The 26,902-nt window shown below is 18.2% G+C and overlaps 6 protein-coding genes across 16 annotated transcripts; 3 read left to right on the top strand and 3 right to left on the bottom strand.

The window, feature by feature from the left end:
- Window positions 1-295: 295 nt before the first annotated feature.
- Window positions 296-2,689, bottom strand: LOC100865019 (pyridoxal phosphate homeostasis protein). Its single transcript, XM_003692056.4, has 4 exons — window positions 2,218-2,689; window positions 1,766-2,126; window positions 1,234-1,475; window positions 296-1,155 (listed from the first exon to the last, which is right to left on the bottom strand). Exons 1-4 carry the CDS (start codon window positions 2,287-2,289, stop codon window positions 1,084-1,086), a joined length of 747 nt encoding a protein of 248 aa, XP_003692104.1. The 5' UTR covers window positions 2,290-2,689; the 3' UTR covers window positions 296-1,083.
- ND-23 (NADH dehydrogenase (ubiquinone) 23 kDa subunit) lies at window positions 2,419-4,380 on the top strand. The gene is made up of 5 exons (XM_086917671.1): window positions 2,419-2,713; window positions 2,782-2,887; window positions 3,034-3,286; window positions 3,669-3,861; window positions 4,174-4,380. Exons 2-5 carry the CDS (start codon window positions 2,860-2,862, stop codon window positions 4,303-4,305), a joined length of 606 nt encoding a protein of 201 aa, XP_086773797.1. The 5' UTR covers window positions 2,419-2,713; window positions 2,782-2,859; the 3' UTR covers window positions 4,306-4,380.
- A 1,523-nt stretch (window positions 4,381-5,903) lies between these two features.
- Window positions 5,904-11,608, bottom strand: LOC100865256 (vacuole membrane protein 1). Of its 3 annotated transcripts, none has more exons than XM_086917655.1 (6): window positions 11,282-11,608; window positions 9,252-9,457; window positions 8,014-8,355; window positions 7,322-7,831; window positions 6,808-7,077; window positions 5,904-6,736 (listed from the first exon to the last, which is right to left on the bottom strand). In XM_086917655.1, exons 3-6 carry the CDS (start codon window positions 8,332-8,334, stop codon window positions 6,605-6,607), a joined length of 1,233 nt encoding a protein of 410 aa, XP_086773781.1. In that variant the 5' UTR covers window positions 8,335-8,355; window positions 9,252-9,457; window positions 11,282-11,608; the 3' UTR covers window positions 5,904-6,604. The 3 variants fall into 3 exon arrangements, with proteins under 3 accessions (XP_086773781.1, XP_086773782.1, XP_003692106.1); XM_086917656.1 differs by having other exon boundaries at window positions 9,252-9,389; window positions 11,282-11,510; XM_003692058.3 differs by lacking the exon at window positions 9,252-9,457 and having other exon boundaries at window positions 11,282-11,517.
- On the top strand, window positions 11,601-16,733 carry Hacd2 (3-hydroxyacyl-CoA dehydratase 2). Of its 7 annotated transcripts, none has more exons than XM_012484294.3 (5): window positions 11,601-12,288; window positions 12,377-12,493; window positions 15,353-15,587; window positions 15,664-15,768; window positions 15,850-16,733. In XM_012484294.3, the coding sequence occupies exons 1-5, from the start codon at window positions 12,226-12,228 to the stop codon at window positions 16,413-16,415; spliced, it is 1,086 nt and encodes a 361-aa protein (XP_012339748.1). In that variant the 5' UTR covers window positions 11,601-12,225; the 3' UTR covers window positions 16,416-16,733. The 7 variants fall into 7 exon arrangements, with proteins under 7 accessions (XP_012339748.1, XP_003692107.1, XP_012339752.1 ...); XM_003692059.4 differs by having other exon boundaries at window positions 11,601-12,309; XM_012484296.3 differs by having other exon boundaries at window positions 11,927-12,009; window positions 12,348-12,493.
- A 335-nt stretch (window positions 16,734-17,068) lies between these two features.
- Window positions 17,069-21,493, top strand: LOC105734964 (metaxin-1). Of its 3 annotated transcripts, XR_015295207.1 has the most exons (7): window positions 17,069-17,157; window positions 17,638-17,857; window positions 19,039-19,289; window positions 19,993-20,158; window positions 20,373-20,750; window positions 20,934-21,034; window positions 21,194-21,493. XR_015295207.1 is itself a non-coding variant. In XM_086917660.1 (5 exons), exons 1-5 carry the CDS (start codon window positions 17,747-17,749, stop codon window positions 21,257-21,259), a joined length of 972 nt encoding a protein of 323 aa, XP_086773786.1. In that variant the 5' UTR covers window positions 17,560-17,746; the 3' UTR covers window positions 21,260-21,482. The 3 variants fall into 3 exon arrangements, 1 of the variants encoding a protein (XP_086773786.1); XR_015295206.1 differs by lacking the exon at window positions 17,069-17,157 and having other exon boundaries at window positions 17,484-17,857; XM_086917660.1 differs by lacking the exons at window positions 17,069-17,157; window positions 20,934-21,034 and having other exon boundaries at window positions 17,560-17,857; window positions 21,194-21,482.
- Vps45 (vacuolar protein sorting 45) lies at window positions 21,300-26,601 on the bottom strand. Its single transcript, XM_003692061.4, has 8 exons — window positions 26,160-26,601; window positions 25,530-25,728; window positions 24,836-24,985; window positions 24,090-24,469; window positions 22,345-22,617; window positions 22,091-22,255; window positions 21,789-22,018; window positions 21,300-21,682 (listed from the first exon to the last, which is right to left on the bottom strand). The coding sequence occupies exons 1-8, from the start codon at window positions 26,250-26,252 to the stop codon at window positions 21,484-21,486; spliced, it is 1,689 nt and encodes a 562-aa protein (XP_003692109.1). The 5' UTR covers window positions 26,253-26,601; the 3' UTR covers window positions 21,300-21,483.
- Window positions 26,602-26,902: the final 301 nt, after the last annotated feature.

The raw sequence follows: 26,902 nt of genomic DNA, 5'->3' as shown, positions 1-26,902 counted from the left end.
AAAGAGATATCATTACATTCGAGATGTCAATGACGCTGATAGTCAATTCTTATCTTTCTTATCCTCTTTTCTGTCCTTGTACATTGAGTTCCATTTGCTACATTCAGGAAATAACATTAATTCCCACATTTTTACTCTATTTCTATCTTTCTCTTATTATTTTATTTCCCTCGTTTATATCCATTTTGTAAAATTTATTCGCTTAAAAGATATTAACTTTGATATTTGATTAATTTTATTGTCGTCTTTATTGATTAAATTATTGATTAAAAACTATAAGAAAATCCATTCAATCTAATTTTTATATATCTTATATATTTTATTTTTATATATTTATATGTTATATACATATTTTATCTCTCTCTCTCTCTCTCTCTCTCTATATATATATATATATATATATATATATATATATATATATATATATATATATATATGTATTAGGTAAATTTAATGCAATATCAAGTTTCTTGCAAATATCTAGAAAACTAAGGCCAAGCGGCGTTAACACGCAAGGAAAGAAGTTGTTTAAAATATTGATTTCTAACATGTCCAAATTATTTATAACGTATTAATAAAAATTAACAAAATAAGGATCTCCCTATATCGAATAATTATTAAAAAAATTTATGAAAAAATATATTAAAGAAATTATTTTTAAAATATTTTATACACAAAGTATTATTAAATGTTAAATCTATTCTATACCTCGTCTGCGGATAATTCTTGAATAGTTTAGCACTAGATATTATATTAGAATTGTATTTGAATTTAGCATCATCGAAAATATTAAGATTTTCATGTAGAAAGTCGTGATAATAATAACGATTGCAATCAAACGCAGGTTTTTTTTTTTTGTCAATTTTAAGATAAGAATTTTGATTTCTTGATAATTTCCTGACAAATAAATATACAAATCGTATGAGCGATTACGCAGTTTCATGGTTGGAAACTAGATGAATATAGCAGTACATATTTGTCTTTCCTCATTCTTTATCAATATAGAAAGCTTTTTATTGATTTAAAACATACTTTATGTATATTTTTGCATCTCATTGTAACATACAATGAAAATATATTTCATTAAATATTCTTTTTTGGTCTTTCTCCAAATATGGCAGTACCAACTCTAACATTGGTACTTCCTAATTCAACCTATATAATATTTTTTTCATTTATATTTTATTTATATTTTTAAAAAAAAATATATATATATATTCTAATTGAAATTACCGCATGTTCATAATCATTTGACATTCCCATTGATAATTCAATTCGTTTTAAATCAATATCTAATTGTTTTGAAACATTTTCTCTGCATTCTTTCAAACATAAGAAATCAGGATTTGGTTCTTTACTGTAATCATATCCAAACATGCCTATTGTCATAAGACCTATAAATTCTAAATTCTTACAATTAACAATAATATGCTGAACAAGAGAACAAACATTTGTAATTTCACAACCATTCTTTTCTGAAAATATAAATATATAATTTTTATATATTTAATTTTATATAATTAATTATTCTATTACAAAATAATTATTTAAAATTATTTCATATTTAAAATTAGAATGATTTTGATAATTATAACTTACTAATTTATTTATTTAAAAATGAAACAAAATTTATATAAACTTTTGATATAACTTTTCTTTCATAATATTTTTAATCATAATATTTGTAATTTTTTGTTCTTAATATTTCTTATTTTTCAAATAAAATACAATCTGAACAAATCATTAAAATCATAATATATATTACCTTGCTCTTTACTAGTATTAACCTGTACCATCACTTTTAATTTTAAATTTTCATCCTTCCTATAATTAATCCAAGAAGTATTTACTGCTGATGCAAGTTTTTCATTATCTATTGTTTCAATTACATATAAATTGGGAACACTTAATAATTTATTTACTTTATTACGTTGAAGATGGCCAATAAAATGCCAATGTATATTTTTACATGTATCCAAAATAATTGGATCATTTCCTTTTTCTAATAATTCATTAACATAATTTTCTCCAAAATGTCTTTGTCCAGCATTATAAGCATCGACAATTAATTCAACCGGTTTTAATTTACTCACAGCTACCAAACGTGGTTCAAAATATTTATATTCCTGTTAGTAAAATATTAAAAATTATTATTAATTTATATATTTTTAAATTAATTATAATATATAAATTTATAAAATATTTAATAATACATACTAGTGATCTTTTAGCAGAAGCAACAATAATTTTATCTTTCACCACTTTTAAATTTGCTACTAATTCTGCCATTTTTATTATTTTTTAATTTTTTATCAACATTTTTTTATCACTATAGATCAACTGAAATGATTTATTGTATCATGTATCGTATATCACGCAATTTGATTTGTTTATTTCCATTCATTTAATATAGATGTCAGTATACGAATAAAGTCCCTATATTGGACTAATAACTATATGTGAAATAATTATTGAATATAAATTGAATAAAAAATTATAAATGTGAAATAATTATCTAATTATAGTCAGATATCGACAAAATGATTGTCAATTGACATTAGAGTAAGAAAACTAAAAGTAATGAACAATGTCACATTGGATGAAAGAATGAAAATAACAACACGATACTATTGGTTATTATCCTTACACTAATGAAATGATACTATATGATGCACTCTGCGGTTCTCCTGTTTCTTTCTCTGTGATGTCATTGGTAACCATTTTGTCCTAGTATCTAGTAATTCTGTTGACAATTTTATTCTCGGCTTGATTTATTTTCAGTCTTAATTGATGAATGTGAAATATAGGTACGTTGTGAAAACTGATTGCGCTAAATAAGATTATTTTTAAAATTTTAATATGACATTTTTAAAAACTGTACAACCAGGTAAATCTAAAAATTATTATATTTTTTATTACATATTAATTAATTTTTTATATAAAATAATATATATATAATGTAATATACATAATATAAGCTATAAAATATTTTATTTTACTTATGTATATAACTTTATTAAGATATTATTACAGGTTTGAAATTATTTCAAACATATCCAAAAATTTTAAATGTACCTTTACGTCGAACTAAATATTACACTGTTTACACAGAGGAAGATACAGAAAAATTTCTTGATAATGCAACAAATAAATCATTTTTCTTAGAAATCATACGAGGTTTAGGAATTACAATGTCACATTTCTTTACTGAACCTGCAACAATAAACTATCCTTTTGAAAAAGGTCCTTTGAGTCCAAGATTTAGAGGTGAACATGCATTAAGAAGGTATTGAAAATTATATAAATTAATATTATTAGGTTACAAATATTAAATCTTTTTTGAAAAAATTAATGAATATTATTATTCTCTTTTAAAACTAAATGACTTGTTAAAATATTTATAAATTTGAATAAAATTTTTAAATATTTGATATAATATAAATTATGATATTAGTTATGTATATGTATATAATGAGAAGAATTAAAAATTGATAAATTAATTAAAGTTAATAATTATTAAATTTTAATACATTAATATTGTTTTATTTAGAATTATATTTATGTTTGATTCTTGATATTTTAAAATTATGATTTTCAAAGCAAAGCATTCTATATGCAAAATAATATACATAATAAATAATAAAGCAATAATCAATTTATTTTGATAGATATCCTTCAGGAGAAGAAAGATGTATTGCATGTAAATTATGTGAAGCTATTTGTCCAGCACAAGCAATTACTATTGAAGCAGAAGAGAGAGCTGATGGATCTCGTCGTACAACAAGATATGACATAGACATGACAAAATGTATATATTGTGGATTTTGTCAAGAAGCTTGTCCAGTAGATGCAATCGTAGAGGTAATAATAAATATTCACAATTACAAAATAATTTTATGGTAAACATAATATTATCTAAATATTTCAATGATAATCTCATATTTGTATATGATTTGTAATATTTATAAAGATTACAGTTAAATACATAAAACAGCTATTTCTACATATAATTATTGTGATAAAATAATGATATTAGCTTCTTTATCGATAGATCATTTATGGAAAAATGGTATTATTAAAATTAATATTATTATCATTTCTAACTTCATATTTAAATTTAATTCAAGAAAAATTTCATATAATTTTAAATATTTATTTTATGGATTATTTTAGGGTCCCAACTTCGAATTTTCCACAGAGACACATGAAGAGTTATTATATAATAAAGAAAAACTATTAAATAATGGAGATAAATGGGAATCAGAAATTGCTAGCAATATTCATGCTGATTATCTATATCGATAAATTTAATAAATTATATAATGTAGTCAAATATTACATACATTATTAGTAATAATAAAAAATATTTATTATATAATATTTATCAGCAATAATTAGATTTCGAAATACCAAAATCGATCTATTATTCGTTCACCATTTTTGTAAAGAATCGTTTAATACGAAATTAATTTTATTTTTAATCTCTTCGATATAATCGATTTTAATTATCGTCGAATGAATGCACAAGGCAATCGTCTGTTTTAATTGATATTTGAATAAAAACAAATGATCTATCGAGTTTAACATAGTATACGTGGCAGATGAATGCCATACGAAAGAAGAGGTTAAAAATATTTTGATTTCAGAAGTGAAAAATTTCTTTTATAATTATAAATAATTAATATTTATTATAAAATGATCTTACCTTTTACATCTTGATATTTACTTAAAATGAATAAAATTTAAATTTAATGCATATCATACATTACAATTGTAGTTATATTTAAATTAATTTCTTATTGTTTATTTTAATTTGCATGTATATAAAGAAACTAAATATATATATTACTAATTTATATTAAAAAATTATAATGATTAACAATTTAATTTAAAATGAAATGATTTTTCATGTTTTCATATAAAATTGAGCATTCCTTATTAATTATTAAATTAATAAATTATTTATATTATTTATATTAATACTAATTTAATTTTTATGCATTTACAAATATATTTTAATAAATTCTTATATATATATATATATATTTTTGTATTTATAATATTCTATTTCCAAAAAAATATCCTTGAATAATAGTTAATAGTAGTCTTATTATATATTATATAATATAAATTACAAATTATTATTCACATATAGAATACAAACATATAAGTTTACACTCATTATTTCTAAATATGTAATTTTTATAACATTTCATTTTTATTCTTAATATTTTATTATATGAAAAGCTAATATTTATTTAAAAAGAATATTTGTACTTATTTTTTCTATCAAAATATTTTAAAAACAACTTTTTTACCAAGAATCACACAATGATAAAATTATTTATATCGTTGAAAACAAATTATAAAATATAATATAAATAATTAATATCAATCAAATGATGTATGTATATATAATATATTATGATAATATTTATGAATATTTAACCAAGAAATTCTGTTCTAATAAAATATTTTTAAAGTAATAAAAAGATTAAATTTAAAAAGATTTTAATTTTCATTTATATCTTTATCATTTTCAAAAAATTTTTAAATTTCAAATAATATTACATACATTTTGTAAATATAAATGCATTGTAATGACAAATGGAAATGCGTGTAATTAAAAAATAAACGCCACTCTTATATAAAAAGCAAATAATTTCTATGAAATCACGAAAAATCACTTTAATATTTATATAAAAATTTTATATATAAAAAATATAAAAAAAATAAAGGTTTTAAGTTTGTTCTGTAAATAAATTTTGAAATTAACACTGTATAATTAACAATATGTATGTATATATATATATATATATATATATATATATATATAACACTCAAAAAAATATCTTAGGATTGATATTTTTCATAGCTTTATATATAAAGAAAACAACAACAAGAAAAAAGAAATTATTTTAATCAATATGTAAACATAATTTATACTATTTATCTATCAAATTCAGTAGATAGTATTAAAGAGCACTAATAAAATGTATTTTACTCAATTATTATGAATATCTAAAATAATTAAATTTTTGAGATTTTATAAAATAATATATATCTCAGATTTGTGCCATTTTTTTAACGCATTACATAATCATTAATATTATTTACATTATAAAGTCTACAAAAACTTCTGAAATTAAAAATTATAATTTTAATAGCGAAAATAAAATATGCAAACTACATATATATGTATAAAAATTTTTTCTAAAGTATATATATGTATAATTCTAAATATATACATATATGTTATTGTAAAGATATTTTCAACATTTTTGAAATTCTAGAAAACTAAAATTTAAAAAAAAATTATATTTTTTTCATATTTCATTCTTCACAATTTATTTATATTGCAAAAGTGAAATTGTGCATTTAAAAATTCGACCACAATAATTATTATTAATGTTGTTATTATTATTATTATTATTATTGTTATTGTTATTATTATTATTATTATTATTATTATTATTATTATCATCACCATCATCATTATTAGTAATAGTACCTTACTTAGACTGCACTGTAATAGCAACTTCACCTGTTCGTAATTTTATAATTGATTTGACATTTACATTATATATCCTATATTCAATGAATTTTAATCAGTACATCGTTTATTTCGCTTACGATGATAATTTCTTGCTAATTCATGAATAATCGTTACTAAAAAGTAACATACCATCAATATTACAAATTTATCAAACAACCATGAAATTGTTGTTGCTCCATCCTAAAAACAAAGTAGAAATTTAGAAATATATGCATGCATTATATATAAAAAGACATTTAAGAAGATCATACCATTGATGTCTTGTCATGCAACTTTTTTTTTTGTTCAATAAGGTATTTTTTCAATGGTTCTTGAAATTTTGAACCTATAAATGGTACAATTGCAAGCAATTTTATAAATTTATCTAGAAGTTCTTCATTAAAAGCTATAATCACTGCAAGTTGTTGAATATGCATTTTTATAATCGCCTTTCCTATAAGTGTAGCTCCAAAAAATGTCCAGAAAGGAATTAAATAATGACCACATGTTAAACCAGCAAGATCAAATAATGGATTAGGAATCTAAAAAATATTTTTTGTAAATATTTAATTATAAAAAATAGTTTGAAAATATATTTTATTTAATAAATATTTATGTGAAAATCTTTTTTAAAGATATAATTAATTTAAAATATAATAAATATAATAAAATAAAGATATAATTAATTTAAAATATATATATATTTATTATTGACTTTATATATTGATAATAATATTAATGATGATAATATATATATATATATATTTTAAAAAATAATTTACTTACTGAAGCACAAGCAAGGATTCCCCAAAATCCCGCTTTTTGTACAAAGTGTTTCATAGTCAATTTTAGCCGAATTAATAATGATATATTTTCACCATTTTCTAAAGCTTCTAAAGCTTCTAATTCTTTTAAATCTTCTTGATCAAATTCTTCAGTCCTATTATTTTGTCTACTGGTCCGAGCAGCTCTAGCCATAAAATACGGTGGTAGTTCACCAAGTGCAGTACCAGCACCCCAAAGCATAGCCTCTACCCGTACTTTTCTCATAATATTTAATATACCTGCTGTCCACATTGGATCAATTGTTGTGGGACATATTATTTGATCAGGATATGGTGGTTCAGGAAAATTAAGAGCACCGCATTCATATGCAGCCATAGTAACAGCTGCTATATGTGGTCCTAAATAAAGTACAAAAGTGTGTAAGCCTGTTCCAAGACCTACACTGGAAAGAACACCTAAACCTATCCAATATAACCACCAAATCACTTTTGTTTCCCATGCTTTTAATATCTGTAAATATAAAAATATTGTATTAATTAATATTTAAGACAAACATTATATAAAACAAGAAGAATTTCAATTTGCTTTTATATTTTCAACTTTAATTGTACATAATAGTTAAATATAAATAAATAAAAATTTATATCTTCCAATAATCTTATTTATATGTATATTGATATTTCAAAATTTACCTGTTGATGTGGACCAGAAATTCTGCTTAATATCAGAAATAATATTATTATTGAAATTATGCTCCATACTGTCTTTTTATAATGTAATGCTTTTTTTCCTAGTCTAACTATATTACTAAAAAGTTCCCGGAAAAAATAATTCAATGTAGTAATTGGATGTTGCCATAATGTTAAATGTTCAGAATCTACATATAATTCTGTATTTAAATTATTTAAATCTCCTGAAAATGGTGCAGATCTTTTTTCTTCCACATTCTGTTGAGCACCATTAACAGGTTTTGAATCTTTCACACGTCGAATGGCAGTGGTATTTTCCAACATGATACTTCCTCACTGATTATTCTGTAAAAATTTAAAAAATTTTCATTTATTTAATAAGTAAAAGAATAAGAAACATATACAATATGTTAAAAATAAATAAAATATTATATATAGTTATATCACATATGATGTTACAATCCTTATTACTTGATATTAATATAATAAAACATTTTATCAATTGATGCACAATGTTAATAAATTTGAATTAATAAAAAAATAAAAAATATCAAATTAATTAATATACAAAAATCTAAAACAATATTATTAAAACAATTACATATTTTAAAAAAATATAAGTAAGATATTGATAAGATATATTTTAAATATAAATTAAATAAAATTAATAACATTAAATCTAATTATATTAATGAATTTTAATAATTAAAAAAAAATGTTATTAATAATTCTTAATAGTTAAATAATAAATAAATAATGTACAAAATAATAATTAATGATTATTATTTTTATTATGCATATATTTATAATTGAATTTCATGTGTAAAAAATAAAAAATAATTTATAAAAAAATTATAAATAAAAAAACATATAATAAATATATACTTAAAAAAATGTATTCTTATTATATGTATATCTTATTATAAAATATAATTCTAAAAACTTCTTCACATAAATTAGTTTCAAAAAAAAAAAAAGACTTTTTATATAAAAATCTTCATTATAAAATTTAAGAAGATACTTTATAAGAACATTAAAATTGATTTTTATTATTAATAGATTAGTATAGTTATTTACTTATTATGATTTATATTATGTATATAATTTTTCCAAAATATTTATTATGTATAAGAAGTTAATTTAATTATATAGTATTAGATTAATAATTTTACATATAAATTAAATATGATTTAAATTTCTGTAATAATAAACAGCATACTGTATATGAATACATTCTATACCATATTTGCTCTGTTTCCTGAAATTTGCAGGTGATGTTTTAGTAAGCCTTTAAATTGTTTGTGATAATTCATAAAAGTGGCATCATTGTAGAACTCATTAAGCTTCTGTTATATCCATATAAAAAATTCTGTACAAAACTGGTAACAATTACATTGGAGATAATACTCATCTTTCGATCTACTTTCCTTTATAAAAAGCTGTTAAACTGTATCAATCATTTTACATCATTAATTACTAATACTATTTTAAAAATAAAAAAATTTTAATAATCATTTCTATTTCAATATAGATTATTAATCATTTTTATAATATAAACTATAAATATTAATTTTAAAACATATTAAATAAAAATGTATCAAATATGTATGGTAAATTCTGTAATCTGTGTCATATCATATAAAAAAAATATATAATTTTTAAAAATATATAATAAGTTAATTTTAATAAGTATAATTATATAATAAAATGATTTTTTCTATATCTTATCAAAAAATTAAATACATATTAAATATATTTATGAATATATTGAAATATTAAGTTATGTTTCTGAAACAATATAAATATATACTATATGAAATAAATGTAAATACAGATATGACACACTATATATATATATATATAAATATATATATATATATAATTATTTTTATTCAAATAAAACTTATTTGATATTATATCATTTTGAAAAACAATTTAAATACAAAAAATTATTTGCATTATATTTCATTTGTATATAATTTACATAATAATAGAAATATAAATAACTATTTATTACAACTATTATAAATTATAAATGATCTCAATGTTTCAGATATATTATAATAATATATAGTTTAGTTTATTTTTTAGATAGATTATAAACCATACATACCATATAATTCACAAAATAACATTTATATATAAATATTAAACAATGACATCATTATATTTATATTAAAGTAATACACTTAAAATAAATTATAGTAAAAAATATATGTATATATTATACTTATATCTAAAAATTGATAAAAATTATAAATGTATATGTAATAAATTAAAATTATAACTTATTATAATATAATGAACCACAAATATAATATTTTGAATTTTATTTATCGTTAAGTTTGTCATTAAATTTGAAATAAATTATGCATTACTAAAAAAAAAATAATTGAAATAAATATAATATTTATTCAATTTGATAAAAATTCTTCAAAAGATTAATCTCCTATTTGACTTAAAAAAAAATTGATATTTTCATTTATAAAAAAACTGGAACTAATACTTTATATGGATACATCTTATACATTATTAATATATAAGAAAATACCTCAAAAAATTCACATAGCTTATAATCAAAATATTATTATATGTATATTTATATATATTTATATTAAATACTATTAAAATAATTTATTCCAAAATATATATTTATATACATTTGAAATATAAAAAAAATTAATTTTTAATAAAATAATTAAAAATATTTATATTTTTTTTAATTATTTTGTTTATTATTATTTTTTTTTAAATATTAAAACTGACAATATTAAAACTTTTATGGTTTTTATCTATAATGATTTGTAAATTTTATAAATTATTTATATCTCAAATAATATATTTTTTTAAAAATATACATATACAAATAATAAACAATCAAGATTTCTTTTAAATATATTTGCAATCCAATTTAATATTAACTTTTAATCTTATTTCATACTTCATTTTCACATACTTCATAAATTTATTTCATGAATTTCATTTTAATACTTTTTCTTAGAATATATATAAGATTTTAATATAAAAAACTATGGGAATTATATTATTTAAAATTTCTAAAATATATATAATCAATAAATACATATCAATAAATCGCACGTGAAACTAAATCATGAAAACATATTTCAGTATTGAAAATTTATTTTATATAATATTATTTGAATAAATACGTGCAAAAAACATATATTTTCAAAATACAATTCTTTTTAATGAAAAATTGGATACAATATAATATAATATAATAAAATAGAATAAATTATAATTTAATTACCTTTTAACCTTAAAATATGAATGTGACTAAGTGCTGAGTCAAAAGAAAATGTCTTATTCAAATCATCATAAAACATACATTTGAATAAAAAATTAATTGCTTTGTAGTATTTTAAACGATCGATAATTAGCATGTGCACTTAAAAAAGTTGATATTTTTAATCAATTTAATCAAATTGTCAATTCGACTACAGTAACACGTTTACATTTATATACATATAGAACTATAACCTATAGAACTTTATATATATATTGATAAGTGTGAATACGTATAAACTACATCTATAAAAATGTCTAATCATTAGCTTGTTAAATAGTAGAGATATGCAAATTTTTTCATTACATCATTAAAATTTATTCCCCTATATAATACTAATGATATATTTAATATTTTATATTTTATACATATATAATAATCAACTAGATATTAACCAATCAGCGTTCCTTCAAAAAATTACAAATATATAAATTTTACTAAATGAATAATTTTCAAATAAAATATAAAAATTTTTATCTTTTATATTTTATATTAGTAAAAAATATGATATATAAATATATAGTTCATAATAATTAAAAATAAAAATTCAAATTTAAGACAATAGAAAAATAATATTTATTTATGTTGGTATGAAATTAATAGGTGATTTTAAGATTGAGATATGTAGTTCTTGCATCTTTATATAGTTCAAGTTAAATACTAAATATTATTGACTGTTTATACTAACATTCGTTAGTATATGTAATTTTTTATTTATATCAGTCAATTAACAATTTTATATATTTTATATATATATATTTATAACAATCTATATATATATATATATATAATAATGAAGATTATTTGAAAGTTAAAATTATTAATTTTTTATTGGTTTAAAACGAGTCATTAATTTATTATATAAATAAAAGTCAAAATTTATATTTATAAAAATATACAATGAAAAAATGGCAGATATTTTAACACCATTTGTATATTGGGCTCAAACAGAACATCAAATTACATTAAAGGTAGAATTGACTGATACTTGGGTATGTAATTTCTAGTATGTGCTCTCTATTATTTATAGATTTGTATAGATCAAACTATACTTTGTAGCGTGTTAAAGTTTCAATGAATGAGAACAAATTAAAGGTTACTGTTTATGGGCAAGGTGCTAGAGGTCTTAATAAATATGGATTTAGCTTGGATTTACATTCATCTATTAATGTTGAGGTAACATATATATTGTTTAGATAAATTATATGATTATGATTTATATTAGTATATTAGTAACAGTGTAATATATAAATTTTACAAAAGCTGCTTTAGAAATATTTCTTTAATTTCAATGAAGTTAAATATATTAGTAGATCTTTATATATAATAATTATAATCATAATTACTATGGTTAATTAATTAATAAAATATATATAAAGTTTGGAAAAATTACAAGAACAATATATATTGTAATGAAATAATAAAAGCACTTGATTTTCAAGATTTGAAATATTAAATGTTAAAAAATTTGATATATGAGTTATTTTCTGTTCTTACTTATTTTATTTGAAAGTTCAATGCTCATGCTATTTTATTGTAGATATTATTTAAGATGCTTTATTATTTGAATACACATCTGTCTTTGTACATATCTGTATTTTACAAACTTTATATGAATTATAATTGATTGAATTTCTATAGCTAAAATTTTAGTTATGATTATTATACATATATATTTATCAATTAAATTTCATTAAAACTATTGGATATTATTAAAGCAATCATTGGAGAAAGCATATAAAGTTATATAATGCATGTTTTAATAAATTTCATTATATTTTTGTCCCACATTTTTTTTGTGCATTATTTTTTTTATTTATAATAATATATAGAAACTTACAAATTCTAAAAAAGATAAAAGGATATAATATTAAATATATTTCATATCAAGTTTTAACAAATTTTTTTTTTTAATAAATAAATTAATTTAAAATTAATAAAAAAATATAAATAAAAAAACTAAAGTTGTAAAATACACATTGTAAAACCAGAATTATTATTGATTTAATTTAAAAAAAATATTTTAAAAATAAATAACAAAGATTCTATGTTCATTAAATAATGAGGCAAATTAATATAATTAAATTAGAATCAAAAATTTTGATATTTTAAAAATAGTTTTTAAAATTATTTTAAAATTAGTATTTATCAAAAATTATAAAAAAACATTATAATGTTTAAAAAATAATGAATTTAAAAAAATAAAATAAAATAGATATAACAATAATATAATGTAACAATAATATAACACAAAAATAAAACTTGTGATAGATAAATGAATAATGTTTTTTAATATATATACAAGTTTATTGATTAATTTAAATTTTAAATATTATATGAATATATTTTTGAAATATAAAATATATAAATTGTTGGATTTAATTTTCATTTTTTTTGTTTATTGTTTATTCTAGTAAAACAATAATATTATTTAAAAATTCTTTTTTAATCAAATTATATTAATATATTTTATTAATATATTTCAAAAATATTAAAAAAAAAATAAATATTTTTTATATATTATATAAAAATTAAATAAAGAAAAAAGAAAAATCAATAGAATCTAAAAAATAAAAATTACAATATAAAATAATAAAATTATAAATGCAATATAATAATACATGCAAAATAGTAGTTAGATATAATATAATGTCAATCTGTATATTAATAAAAAAATTGATCAACTTTCCATCAATTATATCAATTAATTTTACATTTAAATAAATTTTTATATTTATTATGAATTATTAATCTCTAACTTATATAGAATTATAAAAATAAATCTGTTTATTACATTATTAAACTTTTTAAAGCATTTTACATCTTAATATTTTAATATTAATATTTTATTGATAATTGTATAATATATATATAATATATATAGTAATTGATTTTATTTATAATAAAATTATAATTTGTTGGAATTGGAATACAACATTTTATAGTTGTATGTATAATAATTTTATTTTTCTTCTTCTGTTTAATAATTAATATTTTTTTTTAATATAAAATATAGATATAGAATAAATATAGAATAATCCATTTGAATTGTTTTATTATTATAACTATTTAGAATAGCTACAATTTTTTTTATATTTAACATTTTATTGAATCATAAAATAAATGAAATATTATTACTGCTTCCTTTTTTTTTTTCCTTACTTTTTTATAGAATGTAATAAAAACATTTTGCACATAAACTTTATCTTTTATTATTATATAGTTAAAAATAAATATTTTGTTTTAAACATTATAAATATATTTACAAACTTATATATGATAATCTTAGTTATTTTTTAGATATAGATTAAATCTAGAACTCTTTTAAATATGTTTATTTTATGGAATCATTTTTTAAAATCTTAGATCATTTAAATTAAAATATTAAAATATTTTTTAAAAATAAAGTTCCTTTAGGATTCATGCCCATAAATATGCCTGCAATTTAATTATTTATTTATTTCTGTTATTGATCACTATGAATTTATGATATTTTATATGAAAATATGTAATATGCAAAATATATCATATTTATTTATATTTTTAATTATAATTTATTATAAAAAAAATTAATATAACATTTCAATGTTTTATCATTTAAAAAATTAATACTTATCATTATCATTATCAAAATTTTTAAAAATTCATTTTCATATTTCTTTAATTATATAGAATAAAATCAGATATTTAAAATAAATATTATTAAATTCAATAAAAATCTAATTAAATAATATGACAATAAAGAAAAAATAAATTATATCATTTAAAAAAAAGTGATAGATTCTCATCTCATTTAATTTAAGAAATAATGAAATCTCGAATATCCTGCAATGATTTTAAATAAAAAATAGTTCATATCACTTTATTCTATAATGATTTATTTTCCTCTAAGAATTAAAATTTAATATTACATATTAAAATTTACTAAATATAATTATTATCATTTTTTTTAATTTATTTATTTTTATTTTTTAATAAAAATAGAACATTTTTTTATATTTTTTAAATATAAATAATACAAAAAAATTATTACAGGAAAGTAATTATAAAGTAACAGCTCGTCAAGTTGACTTTATATTGGGAAAAAAATGTCCTGCTTGGTGGCCAAGATTAACCAGTCAACCGCAAAAACCATCATGGTTAAAAATTGATTTTGATAAATGGACAAGCGAAGATTTAGATGATAATGAAGAAGAAAAGAGAGATGTATGTAGTGATTATCCTGACATGTATGATAAACTTCATAAAGAAGAGTTTGGTTATAAAAAAGGTATGATTTATTATAAAATGATTTTATACATATAAAATAAATTTTAATACTAATTTATAATTATTTTATTATACAGAAGATTTCAAAAAAGTATATCTAATTATTTATAACCTTTGTCAATTTGTTGGTTTTATATATATCCTTACTGTAATAGGAATTATGTATTCACGAGATGGGCCAGGTTAGTAATTATATGATCTGTTTATTTTAAATTTCATAGTTTCTAAAATGATCTAAAATTTTTAATATTATTGAATTGTAGCTTCTATGAAAGAAACATATATAGCTGTTGGAAATGCAATGAAATTTATACAACTTATACAATTCTTAGAAGTTATGCATGCATTATTTGATTACACTAAAAGTAGTACACTTGTAACATTTATACAAGTTGGAGGCAGAGCATTTATTTTATTTACTATGATTGAAGCTGAACCACGTATGCAAACAAAACCAGTTATTTTTTATCTTTTTCTTATTTGGAGTACAGTGGAAATAGTGAGATATCCTTATTATATCACACAATTACTTAAAATAGAGATTTCATTTTTAAAATGGTTAAGATATACAATATGGATGCCTTTATATCCATTAGGTTTTCTTTGTGAAGGAATTATAATATTAAGAAATATTCCCTACTTTGAAGAAACACAAAAATTTACTATCTCTTTACCAAACTCCTGGAATTTTGCATTTCATTTCCCATCATTTTTAAAAATATACTTACTGATATTTTGTTTACCTTTTATGTATATGCTAATGTCTCGTATGAATCAAATACGTTATAAAAAATTAGGCAAATCTAAGTTAAAAAAAAAATATTTATGATGTAATAAATAATATCAAAACTAAAATATTAGGAAATTCAATTAATGATTTAATTATGGTAATGGTACAATTTATTTTAGAATTAAAGTGAAATGAATAAATATAATATATTTAAATATATTTATTTTAAATTTATATTTATATGTCAAGATTTTAAATTTATAAATTTTTTTATTTAGAAAATTTGAAACATTTTATTTTTAATTTACATATTATTTATCTTTGTAGCTATAAATTTAAAAATAATACAAGTAGAGATTTAATGTATATATAGTATGTGATTTTGTAATTATAAATAAACCGAATATTGATAAAAAATTAATTTTTATTTTCCATTTATTTCTAGTTTATTAAATAGAATTGAATATCAGAGATTAAATGAAACAGTTAATCTTTGTAAATAAAAATTATTTGCTAATTTAAAAATTTTTTTTTAACTTTTTTTATTAACACTAAAAACTCACAAACGTTTAATAATAAAAGTTTAAACAATTTTAAATATTTCAATAGTTTGTATTTAATTAAAAAAAGAACGAAAAAAATTCTAAAGAATTATATACATATACATATATTTTAAAATTTATATTTGAAATTTTTATAAAAAATATTAAAATGAATATATTGAATCTTAAATTTATAAATTCATCAAACTTGTCTTATTTTAATCGAATTGTTTCACATAACCTATTAAAAAGTCATTTGTAATATTAAAGAATATCAGAACTGAAATAAAAAGTTTTTTGTAAGAAAATATACATATATTCTTAGATAAAATATTATTAATCTAAAATTTCTTTCTTAATGTTAAAATAAAATAAAATTTTTGTTATATATTTACAATTTTATATATTATTATAGTCAATAAAAAAAAATATAAAAAAATTTTAAAATATAATTAATAAAACTAAGTATAATAAATTAATACTTTTTAATTATATTAAAATCATATTAATTATTAAATTAAGAATTTTTAATATAAATATAATCGTATATAATTCTTATAAATTTCAATTTCTAATTAAAAATATCTAATTCATAAATCACAATCAATAATATATGTATAATTATTACATTCATATGTAATATGTACACATGTGTATATATATGTATATATATATATGTATACATATGTATACATATATATAATATAAATAAATAAAATTGTGGTAATACAAAATTTTTTTTTGAATTCAGCAATTTAATTTATTGATTACTTTCTCAGCTGAACACAAAACCTTATATCCGGTTTAATAGCGAGAAAAATCTTTGTTTACTGTATGGTGAAAAGTATCACGTGGGAATATTGTATATTTAATGTATGAAAGAATTAAATGATACATTTTTTTTTTTTATTTTTTGATAATATGGACATGTTTGAATTAAGTATTTGGAAAGGTGATTGGGGTTTACCATCAGTTGACACGGAATGTTTACAGGTTCTGGTATGTAATTTATTTAGGTTATATTTTTAATATAATTTCATTAATATAGACATTTTTAAATGCTTTGATTATTTTTAAATTTTGTAAAAACAAGAATAATAATTATAGTTTATAAATATAATAAAATATATAAAATATAATTGTTTATTAATATTGTATAAAATATATTTTTTTTAATTGTCAACAATTTAAGTATTTATAAATAAATAAATATATATATGTAATCATGATATATTTAAATTTAACTTATTTTTAATTTTATAGAATTTAAAATAATTTTACATTTAATATATTTTTAATTAATATTAACTCTCAACTTTAAATTTTCAAATTTATTATAAATTTATGATAACATTGTTTAAAATAAATGTATTCTAATATTTATATAAAATATATATATATATTATATGTTTATATTTAAAAAATATATATATATAAGATGAAAATTTAAAAATTATAATAATAATATATTATTTTTATTATTGAAAAATTTTGTTTGAACAATGTATATAAGAGTAATATATATGTTTGATATAATATAATTTTTGATATCTTATAAACATTTTATGTAAATAATTTATATATTTAAATAAATTAATTGTTATAATATATTATAAAATCATATACATTTAAATATTTCTTAAGAATAAAAGTCTTATAGTTATATTAATATAAATTATATAAATTATATCAATGTTAAAAATATTTGATGAATATTTTTTATATGATAAATTCTAAAACATAATATATAACATTAAATATTATATAAATTTTTATATTCTTATGAGAAATTACTAAAATTACATATCATGAAAAAGTTAGAAATCAATTAATTAATCAGAATAATTCAAGAGATTTTATATAATTTTATATAATTAAATGTCATACATTTTATTAATCGTTATTAATTATATTTTATTAATTGTTATTAATTTGTTACATTTTTTTAACTAACCTTGGTCTATTTATTATTATTACTATTTATTATATATAATATATATATATATATATATATTAATATCACAACTTAAAAAAAAAATAAAAATTATATTAATTCTAATTTCAAATTAATTAATTAATATTATTATTAGTATTAATTTTATGAATTTAAATATTTTGATATTAAATAAGCATTGTTACAAACAAGTTAATTAACATTAATTAATACTTTATTTTTTCAGGTTTATGCCAAATTCAATGGTATACCTTTGAAAATTAATTCAGCTGGTAATCCATTTACAACACCCAATGGCAGCTTACCTGTATTAAAGACTAGAAATGGTACATTCAATGCAGTCAAAGATATAATAGAATTTTTTAGAAAAGAACGTTATAATACAGAATACGAATTAAGTCGAAAACAATGTGCAAAGGTTATGGCTTATGGTACAATGTTAAAAGAAAAATTATTTCCGGCATTACAGTTTATTTGGTATGTATATTATATATGATGTTCTTTAGCTTTATAATTATTCATTTATTAATTATTAAAATTTATTTATTTATTAATATTCATACACTTCATATAAAATAGTTAACATCACTCAGAATGTTAGACAGTCGCTCTTGCGCACACGCACTTATCCTTCTACTTTATCCATACTCATAGTATATTCTTCTAGTACAATTTATTCCATAAAATAAAATGGTTTAACACTACTTTATTAACGAAATCGATAATATGATAGATATAAAAAAAAATATAGCATTTGATTTTAATTCTATTGTCCTTATTGGACATTATTGGTCTCCCTTAATAATATCCATGCGTTTGATTCTTATACTTATGTTATTTTCATAAAAAATTAAGAATAGTAAATAATAATAATAATTAATAATTAAATAATGCGACACGATTTTTTTATAGAAATTCATTGCTTGATATTTAATTTATAATCAATAAATTTATAATTTTTTTTAATTTTAATTTTTTTAATCTGAAAATTTATTTAACATAATAATAAGATCTTTTTAAAATATTTATACATTAATATTTCTAAAGTCATCATAATAATATGTATTATAAAAAAAATAATTTTGTTAATATATAAATCAATATATAAATTTAATTAATTATAATATTGATTTTTGTTTACATAATACTAAAATTGATATTAAAGTATTAATTTTTTTAGGTGGATAGATGAAAAAAATGTAAATGAATTAATAAGACCATGGTATTGTAAAGCATTGCCTTTTCCATTTAATTTTTATTATCCAGGAAAATTCGAACGACAAGCCCATACTATGTTTGTAACTTTATATCCACTAGAAGATAATATAACTGCTATAGAAAATAAGGTAATGATAAAATATTGATTTTTTAAATTAAAAATATTTTAATTTCAATTTATTTTTTTATTAATTTTATAATATATATAAATGTATTCAACATAATGAGATAAATAAAATTAATCAATCTGAAAACTATGTATTTATAAACATTCTTTATTTTTTAAATTTTAATAAATATAAATAAATAATTATAATAAATAATGCATATAATGGAATATAGGTCTATTCTGAAGCACAAAAATGTTTAACACTATTATCTACAAGTCTTGGAGATTCACAATATTTTTTGGGTCAAAAACCTACAATATTAGATGCTATTGTATATTCTTATTTGGCTCCTTTGCTCAAAGCTCCTTTACCAAATCCAGCACTTCAAAATCATTTAAAAGCATGTACAAATTTAGTAACATTCATTTCACGCATATCAGAAAAATATTTTGCAAATGAATGTTGTGAATATAAAGCCAAAGAAAATGCTCAAAATATAAGAAAATATTCACAAAATGAGTTTCCTAATAAAAGACGTAACCAACTTTTTGCTGGTTTATTTACTACTTTGGTAATGGCAACTTACATGTTTTCAACTGGAATATTAGAGGTAAATATTTTTCAATTAATTAATTATTTATAATTTATAATTTAACTAATATCTTATTTATGCCAAATAAATAACATTAAAATGAAATATTAATCAAAATCAAATATTATTTTATTTAAAAATTATTTAATATATATAGCATTTATTAAAAATAAATTTATTTTATTATGAAAATGATTTTAGAAATGGAAACTAGTAAGAATTCCTCTAAGACATAGGAGATAAAAAATCAAGACTTTTTTATTCAACTATGGATTTATGTTTGAGATAAGAAGAAATTACAAGTATGTAAAATAATACTTTAATTTTTTTATTTAATCTCATTATATTTATACAACTAGATGTAGAAAAATCAGAAACATTCTCTCCAACAGAATATTTTATATTTATATCTTATATAATGATTAATATATAAAGATTAAAATTATAAATATTTGTTAAAGGTAACAGTAAAGGATAGTCAAATTCCAGATGTATTTACAGAAGTTATATCTATCAATGATAAATAAAATAAAAAAATTACAAAAATAAAAATTATTCAAACGAAAATTACTTCATTGAAAAGATAAGTTTTATTTAACATTAATATAATTTTTTATTTTTTGTTACTACAATTTTCTTTTAATATTATTATCAATAGAGTGTAATTATTATCAAATATTATATGTAATAATTCAAACTAATTCCAAGTTGTAAAAATAAATATTTAAAACAAAAATATATATATAATAATTCAATTGTTATTAATTTTGTATTTTAATAAGATGCCTGATGTAGCTTGCTGAATTTCCTCAAGAAAGCTTGCAGAATTATGGATAATAGTACCACCTAAAATAATTTTTATTCCAGGATTTTGTTTATTTAAATTATAAACAGTTAAACTTTCTTCATATGTTGTTCCTCCAATCATAAAAACAATAACATCTTGTGGCCTAAAATAAATATATATATATTTATATTATATTATATTATATTATATATATATTAAAAATATATTTTTTATTTTCAATTTAGATAAAACAATATATTACAATTTACCTTTTTGACATTACTGTATTTCCAAGGTATGGAAATGTTTGTAAACTTAATTTTCCTTTTATTAAATCTTCAAGAGTTTCATTTAATAAGGGAGTATGTTGAGTATAAATATTATCTACTCCACTTAAACCTTTGAATAATTTTTTAGTAATCTTAGCTACTGATTCTCGATCAAATAAATTACTTTGTCTTGCATTAATTCCACTATATTCTAATATGCTGTATATAAGCTAAATCATGATCTTGAAATTATTAATCTTGAAACTTATATCAAATATACAATCAAAATAATTTTTATATACCTTAATATACTTTTCTGAAACAGCTCTGCTCTTTAATAAATTTAATAAACCATTAATATCATTATTTGTATATTTTTCGTAATGAAGTGCATAAAGCATGACCAATCTTACAGCATCAATATCTCGTATTTGTTGATTATTAATAAGTTCTTTTATTTTTTGCAACTTTATTAATAAAAAAAAAATATAATTTATTATTAAATAACATTGAAAAGCATAATAGTAACAAACATAATTTGTTAAATTTACTACACCTGCATAGAATGATCACTTTGACAACTAAGTTCTTGTTCTAATTCTGATACTTGCAGTAAATGATGTCTTTCAACAAGTGAAGAAAGTTCTCCAACTACCGTAACATGTTTTGAAACAGTGCCTGATAATTTTTTAAATAATGGATAGGTTTCTACAAAATTTTTCATATCAGCTATACTTTCTACTTTTTGATGCTTCTTGGCTTTTTTTTGAAATTCATCCATCAATTCTTTTATAGTTTGTCCAATTTCTCCAAAGTTCAGATATAAATTCTATTCAAACACATTCTTGTTTTAAAAATGAAAGAGATAAAAAATTATATTTATAGTGGCTCATATTGAAAATCATCCACTATTCTTGTTTACTTATTTGTCTCTATAAAATCCACTAAACATAAATAAAATATGTTTATAATCAATATAGAAACACTCTAATCTGATTATTATAAAATATGACTTAGAAATATAAAATTTTATAGAGTAATAATGAAAGAAGAATATAATAATATACAGGATGATTCATACAAGTATAACATAAATTATATATGTATAATATATATGTATATTATATAAATCAATGATTTTTTTTTTACAAATGCAATAACGAAATGGAAAAATGTTTATAAAAAATTAATAATTAAAATAATAAAAGATAAATAAATTTTTTCTTAAATATTTCAAATTAATTTTTCAATCATGTTAATTTTTTATAGAATAATAAAACAATTTAACATATGCAAAAAAAAAGAAAATATCTAATCTTTAAAAATATAGTGCAACTATAAATATAGATAAATTATGTTTTAGAAAAACATATAATCATGAATATTCCATCTTATTTGTCTTTTTTCTTATATTTTTTTTGAATTTCAACTAAAAAAAAAGAAGATATAATTTGTTACAATATTATATGAATCACCTTGTAATATATAAAAATTTGTAAAAATACATAAGAAATTAAAGCCATAAGTAAGGTCACACTAAGAGTCGTCCATTTGTTTTATTTATAAAACTTAAAGATTAATCTGAAGTCTATAAAAACTTAATATTTGTAAATTATTTTGTACTATTTTCTACAATTTTTAATTTATTATATATAATATTAATTTATTATACATTGATTTTATAAGATTTTATATTTACTAGAAATATTATTGGAATATTTTTTATATTTCACTTATGTTGTTTAATTTTAATTTATAGTTCATATTATGAATATGTATAATTTATATCTATAATTATAATATATATATTCAAATGTGAAGAGATAAAGCTATTACCTTCCATGACCTTTGGATAAATATATAAAATACACAAATATTCTTTTATTACTGTGATCTTGTACTTTGAATTATTTTAATAAATATAAATTTTAAATTTATATTTTAATATTATTAATTTTTAAATTTTCAGCATTTTATTTTAAATTTTTCAAGAATTTCTAGATATTTATTTATTTATGTTTTCTTTGATAAAATATTAATATAAATTATTGATTCCTACTATGCATTCTTATAAAATAATTAATCCATTATCTTTTCGAACTATAGAAATAATATTTTTTTATATTCAATTCTAACTTTATATTTAATATTTAATTAAACCATTTTTTCAGAAAAAAAATTCATACTTATGTATTTTATGTAAATTCTAGAAAAATAAAGGTCATGGACGATTTTCAGTGTGAGCCAAAATATATAAAATACATATACATGTAAATAAAATGATAATAGATATACTCTTACATTTGCATAAAATTCATCATGTTCTGCACTAAGAACAACTTCTTTTAATTCCTTTGAAATACCTTTTACATGTGATAAATTAACACGATTATTATTAATAGTTAATAATTCATGAACCATTGCTTGGTAAGTCCATTGATTTAATAAAGGTGTAACAGGATCATCTCTTCTGTCAAGTATTAATAAAACTGGTGTGGAATCTTGTCTAAATTCAAATGAATTTGATTCTTTACTTAGTACTTCACGAATTTTTTCTGCTAATCTCTTTGCCATTTCAGAACTGTTTTGATATCGTATATAAGGGCATCTTTTAATTGACAATAATACTGAAATTAAGCCTAAGACAGTTCTATGTAGATGTACTGGATTCCATAACAAACCTTAATATAACATAATAGAAAAAAATAATATTATTATTTATATTTAAATTATTTATTGAATATATTATTGAATTAATATAATTATTGAATTGCTATAATTTCAAACAATTTGAGTCAATTAATAAAAAATTAATTATAAATATAAAATAATATTTTTCCATATAAAAATTTATTTTTGAATATAAGAAATGCAATGAAATAGGGATTAAGAGGATAAGAAACATGGAGAAAAATTAGCAGCATAAAACAGAAAGACTCTTTTTTTACATTATGTAATAAAGATGAACAACATTATTAAAAATACATATATACATATCTATAAAATTTTCAATTAAATAAATAAATCATTAATATAAGATTTATTACCTTGTGAACATGTATTAATTCCGAGTGAAAATAAATGAGGACTAATTGCTAAATAATCTGCATAATATTCATGAATTTCTCTTACTACTTCTTGTTCATCACTTTCTGCCAAAAGTTTAATATCAGCTTTTGCAATGATATTACTGAAATCTAAATAACAACATAATAATAAATTGAATAGAATAAAATATATTGTTTACTTATAATATATTATTATAAGTATTTAACACAATATAAAAATTTATTTATATATTATTTATAAATTAATTAATAAAAAAATTAATGTAGTTTTTTTAATAATAAAGATCAATTCAAGAACATCATATTATAAGTTGTTGAATTTGTTTTTTTATCAGCAATAAAGTAATATTAAAAAACATAAAAACATTAACATTGAAGAAAATTCAAGAATCTTAAAAAAAAAATGAAATAAAAAAATCAAATTGTATTCATTCAATGCATTTAAAATGCAACATAATCCACTAAAACATTTTTTGACTTAATTAATAAGTAAGTTATTTTAGATAGTTTTAGATTTTTAGTAATTTAGAAACAAATAATTTTTGTACCAATATTTATTTCATTTTTATTTCTTGTCATAATATATAAACTTTGATGTTCTTTTATTGATTACAATTTTATATCTTAAAAATAAATAAGTGAATATAAAAAAGAAAAAATATATTATACTTACAAATATAATATGTTCCATATTTAGGATATTTTAACTCATTACAAAGATATTCAACATTTTCTTTGGTTGGTCTTATAAAAACTATACATTTCAAATGCTTTAATCCTTCATTACGAACATTTGTATCAATTCTTTCAAATAAATAAACTTCTTTGAGGAATATTTCTGATTGACTATAAAGTAAACTTACTATACTTGTCTGAAAAAGATATATAAATTTTCTTTTAAATTTATATATATATAATAATAATATTTAAATATTAATCTAAAAATAATTTTATATTATATTTATGATATTTACTCTATAAAAAAAGGAGTTTTATAAATATATTTATAAAAGTATTATTATTATTTGTAAATATGTTTATTAAAATATTATAAAATTCAATGCATAACAAAAAATTTAGTAAAATTTTTAAAATTTCAATAGATTATATTTTCATTTTCTACTTTTAATAATATTGATACAATGCATTTTACTATTTGCATATATAAATTAATAGATATATCATAAATTTATAATTCTAATTATTTTGTAATAATTAGTAATAATTTGTAATAATGTAATATAATTAGTAAATAATGATTATGTTATAGTTTTAAATATTATTTAAAATATGTTGTATTTACCGTCTGTTTATCCATCAAAAGAACTTTCATACCAGGACCACTTTCTTCTGTCATTCGAGTAACATAAAACTTTAAAGCAGTTATCAAATTCATTTTGTCGTTTTTGTTTAACTTTATATGACTAATTACATTTTATAAATTTAATAATAATAATGTGTTTAATCTTCATTTATTATAAAATATTCAAGATATATACTTTATAAATATAAACACTATTTTTTGCAAAATGTGTGTACTTTCACACACTACACTATCCCTAATTCAGAAATGAGTTTTGTACACATTAATAAACTAATTTATTTAGTCATAAATATAATAGTAAGATAGAGATACATACAGTAAAATTAAAAAATATAAAAAATATAGGGAATAAATGCAATAATTGATTGGCTGATTCCATAATAAATATTAATTATTTTTAAGATAAAAATATAGCTCATTTGCATGAAAATAAATAATCGGTAGAATTAAATCTAGCGTAATTTATAAACGTAACAATTATCGACGTATAAATTAATTATCGACAATAATACCAACATTTCATCAATCTAATAATTAAATTGCAACTCTGTTATATTATTTGATTTGCTTCATAATATGACTCTACCAAAATTATTTATTTGTTATGATCGCAAGAAATAAAATTTTAATGCAATATTTTTATTTTTATTTTTTATTTTATTTTAAGCATTACTATCTCATTGATATTTGTATTGCAAATTTTAGCTCGTTCTATATGTATT

This window comes from Apis florea, unplaced genomic scaffold (genome assembly GCF_048593485.1).
Source record: "Apis florea isolate Af1SG1 unplaced genomic scaffold, ASM4859348v1 contig_2272_pilon, whole genome shotgun sequence".
In the NCBI taxonomy this organism is placed as follows: domain Eukaryota; kingdom Metazoa; phylum Arthropoda; class Insecta; order Hymenoptera; family Apidae; genus Apis; species Apis florea.
This window is presented reverse-complemented; position numbering and strand designations above follow the sequence as displayed.